The following is a 4412-nucleotide window of genomic DNA, read 5'->3' on the forward strand; positions in this document are numbered from 1 at the left end:
AAACCCCTTCCCTCCCCCATGCCCCTTCCCCTCCACAGACTTAGCTGCTCTCCAAGCTACCAGGCTACATTCCTGTAAATCAGCTACTAGATTGGTATCAGCCAATACGACTGGTTAATAATCAGCTATCTGTATCAGCCAAGAAAATCTCTATCAGAGCACTCCTAAATATTTAGCAGTAGTGATTGATATAACTAAATGTATTAGATGTTATTTTGCTATAATAAATATATTTTGTTAAGATGCTTAGATAATTTGTAAAATAAATAAGTAAATAAATAAAATGGAAAGCCTTGTCAGAGAAGACCATAAACTAAGGTAAAAGAAAAGAAAAGAAGAAACAGGACAGCACTGAGCAATATTACACAATGGAGAAGGAAAGGAAAGGAGAAATCCTCCCTCTTCTACGCGTACCCTACACTGCACATAGAACAAATGAATCTGTGAAAGATCAAATCAGAGAAGAAGTCAGCAAATATGAACCCTTACTTGAAATCATAAGAAGAAGAAAAATTAAGTGATTTGGACATGTAACAAGAAGGCCCAGCACCTTTGCCAACACCATCCTGCAAGTGCTGTGAACAGACAAAGAAGAGGAAGACCTAGGACAAGCTGGACCACCAACATCAAAGACAGTATGGGATTAAAACTGACTGACTGTACAAGGATTGCAAATGACCAGGTAAAAGAAACTTGGAAGAAAGTTATTGCTACATCAAAGGTGCCCCAATGGTTGGTGCGGCCTCGGGACTGACTGACAGACTGATATCACTATGAAACGATCATTCCTTTCAAAAAAATTGACATGAATATGTTTCTCTTATACAGGAAAAAGGAGGTGTGTATTATATCTTTTTTTTTTTAAGTCATGCAACTGTACAAACAGAACAAATAGCATTGGTAATAAGAATAGTTTTCACTGTGTTATTTAGTTTGATGTAAAAAGGTGGTTTACTATTTCTCTTTGGTTACATGTTTTATAATAAGTATTCTCTATTTGGCTATGATATGTTATTACCAAGACAAATACTTCTAAATTGTTTTTAGATTTACGTTAAGCTGTTTCTGTGTAAATACTAGCAGAAAATGCCAGCCTGAAAGTAAATATTGCCATTAATTAAGCAACCTTCCAGCATCTAGTTAATGTCATTGTACTGAAATTTACTCAGCTTATTTTCTAATCTATCTACTTTGTAAGTTAATATTTATACCAACAATATTCCATCATAAAAGTACATTCATGACATAGTCTACATTTCAATAAAGATATTAGATAATAATATACCATCTGTCTTTTTCTCCTTCCTCCTTTTGGCTCCACTGGTTCCGCCATTGCGTTCACGGGCCATGCCCTTCCAGATTGATCTGTCCTGACAAGGACCACTTCATGATCTTCTTGCAAGCTTGCAGTCTGTTAAGTTTTAAAACAGGTTAAGATTTTTGGAAAAAAGGACAGGAAAAAAAGGAAAAAAACAAAAACAGGAAAGAGCAAATAAATCATTTAAAGCCCTAAAACTTTAAAATGCAACAGGCATGTTACTTATTAACACTCACATAAAAAACGTAACAACACATTTTAACATAGTTGTTATATATTCTAATATTTAAAAATACATTTCAAAATATGAAGTCAAGGAAAATATAGTGCATTTAGTAGCAAATATAGTGCACTTAGCAGCAAATCCAGAATAAATAAAACCTATCCCAAAAATTTAACAATAAGCAGTCAGTCGTTTGCTGAGAAAATGAAAATGATTTCTTAATACTTTAGGTGAAAAAACATATTGGAATGATCTAGTTCAGGGACAGGCAAAATATAGCCCGCGGGCCAGTTTCAGCCAGCCAAGCCATTCTATCCAGCTCGCAGGGCCACTAAACAATTTAGAAAATTAATATTTATCTGCCCGTCAAAGATGACAGGAATCAGGGGCAATAGGACCCAGGGAGAATCGGTGGAAAACTAAACAGCCGCAGCTGCAAGTCTAGCCTGGACCCACCCCACCTCCAACCCCAGCTGGAAGCCTCTGCCTAGCAGGAGCTCCTGGAGGCTTCTGGCCTGGGGCTGCTCCTGCCTACCCACACTGAGGGAAATACAGATAAGGAGGAGGGGAGAGAAGGACCATGGAGAATCACCCCAGGGCCAGTCAGGCTGGCTCCTGTGGTCCTGGCACTGCAGCTAGGAACTATGTGGTGCCAGCTGGCAGGCAGGCAGAGAGGGAGCAGGGAAATGGCTGCAGTAGGTGGGGGGGGAGGGACAGCAAGCAGCCACGCGGAGTGCAACAAAAGCCAGGCAGGAGCACAGGACCAGCACCCGTGGGGCCCAGAGCTGGGTGGGGCTGCTAGGGGCTATATGGAGCTGGCTGTACTGCTCAAGCAGGTAAAGGAGGAAGCCAACCTGGCTCCACAGAGCCTCTAGCAGCCCAGGCCTCACGCTCCTGCCACCCTGCTCTGGGCCCCATAGATGTTGGCCTCCTGCTCCTCCCCAGCTGTTGCTGTACTCTGCACACCTGCTCACTGCCTCTTCCCCCCTCAGCCTGCTGCCACCATTTCCCCGCTCCCTGCCCCCCCTCTGCCCACCATGCAGTTCTCATCTGCAGCACCAGAACCACAGAAGCAGCTGGGATGCAATACCAGAGCAGCCAGAAGAGGGGAGAGAGGGATGGGGAAGAGGCAGGAAAAGGGCAGCAGGGGCAGACAGGGGGCAAGTCGCAGCAAGTGCAAGCACAGGCCTGCACCAGTGCCCCAGGGCCAGAAGTGGCAGGAGCGCAGAACCCAGGCTTGCAGGAGCACTGGCAGGGGCTCTGCCTGCCACAGGGGGGCTGTGGGTGAACCCTCCCCCTCCACGTAAGCCACAACCCTCCCCCAACACACCCACACCTATCCACCCCCCCCACAAATCACATACACACCCTCCCCTACAGGCCACATACCTTCGCCCCAAGGTGGAGAGGCTGCAGTCCACCCACCCCATCCTCCAGCACCACCTGGGGAACCCCTAGCTCGAGCTCTCTCTGCTCCCTTTCCCCCCCTCCCATTCTGAAACAGAGACAGGGTGGGAGAGAGGAGGGGCCATTGCTAGGGGAAACTGGCTGCAGGTTGGCAGCCAGCAGCTAAATTTCTCTTCCCCCTGGAACCAATAGTGAACTTCTGTTTGTCCCAAGAGATCATTTTAACTTAGAACACTTCCTGCAAACCATTCTCAGTTACACTGTGGAGCTGAACTTCTGTTTGTGCCTTTACATACCTAAATCTAGGAGTGGGTCTCAGGCTGTGAATTCCCATTTCACAAGCTGGCAGAGGGTAGATTCAGACTAGACATCAGGAGGTGCTACTTCACTGTCAGGGCAGCTAGGATCTGGAACCAACTTCCAAGAGAAGTGGTGTTGGCTCCTACCCTGGGGGTCTTTAAGAGGAGGCTAGATGAACATCTTGCTGGGGTCATTTGACCCCAGTACTCTTTCCTGCCATGGCAGGGGGTCAGACTTGATGATCTGCTCAGGTCCCTTCTGACCCTACCAACTATGAAACTATTTGCAGGGAGCTCTGAAGAGAGGTGAGAATTCAAACCCAACCCTCTCTGAAGCATTTCTTAGCTTGTTTAGTAGTTTCCCCACATATCCTATCCCAATTCCCAGCTCAGTGTGCTGGTTGTTGTGAATTCGGATACCAGGCACCTACTACTCCCCATGCATAGAAAGAGCACCTAATTCAGGGCTGTGGATTTGACTAGGGCCAAGTGCTGAAGAATTAAGTATGGCAACACTGTTGTGGATCTAATCTAGCCCTTGGACTCTCTGTGCCTTAACTCCCTACCTGTAAACTGACAGCAGCACTTTCTACCTCACAACTGTCTTCTGAGGTAGGGTAGCCAGAGATAGAATACTGCTCAGGAAACAAGTGTTTCATTTCACAGACATTTGGGCTGGAAGGGACCCAGGAGGATCATCGAGTCCAGTCCCCTACCCCAGGGGCAGGAACTCAGCAGGGATCATAGGATCACAGCAAGATAAGCATCCAAATGCAGCCTGAAGGCATTCAAAGTGGGTGCTTGAACCACCTCCGGCAGCAGTCTATTCCAGACCTTGGGGGCTCGGACAGTAAAGAGGTTCTTCCTTAAATCCAGCCTGAATCAGTTGCAGCGGAGTTTGCGACCGTTTGATCTCATCATCCCTTGGGGTGCTCTGATGAACAGACGTTCCCTCAGATCCTGATAAGCACCCACGATAAACTTATAGGTGGCCACCAGATCACCCCTGAGCCTGCGCTTTTCCAGGCTGAAGAGTCCCATAGCTCTCAGCCTCTCATCATAAGGTCTGTTTTCCTGACCTCTGATCATGCGTGTGGCTCTCCTCTGCACCCTCTCAAGCTTCTCCACATCCTTTTTGAATTGTGGAGCCCAAAACTGGATGCAG

At 46.5% G+C, this 4412-nt stretch overlaps 1 protein-coding gene across 1 annotated transcript in view; it reads right to left on the bottom strand.

Annotated features, from left to right (window-relative positions):
* Positions 1 to 4412, bottom strand: part of CWF19L2 (CWF19-like 2, cell cycle control (S. pombe)) — a 264167-nt gene that overhangs the window by 97148 nt on the left and 162607 nt on the right. Inside the window, exon 11 of the mRNA XM_019525038.1 lies at positions 1286 to 1411. Within this exon, the coding sequence (XP_019380583.1) occupies positions 1286 to 1411 (126 nt within the window). The remainder of the gene's footprint in view (positions 1 to 1285; positions 1412 to 4412) is intronic.

Source organism: Gavialis gangeticus, unplaced genomic scaffold (genome assembly GCF_001723915.1).
Source record: "Gavialis gangeticus isolate Ggan-Ray unplaced genomic scaffold, GavGan_comp1, whole genome shotgun sequence".
Lineage (NCBI taxonomy): Eukaryota > Metazoa > Chordata > Crocodylia > Gavialidae > Gavialis > Gavialis gangeticus.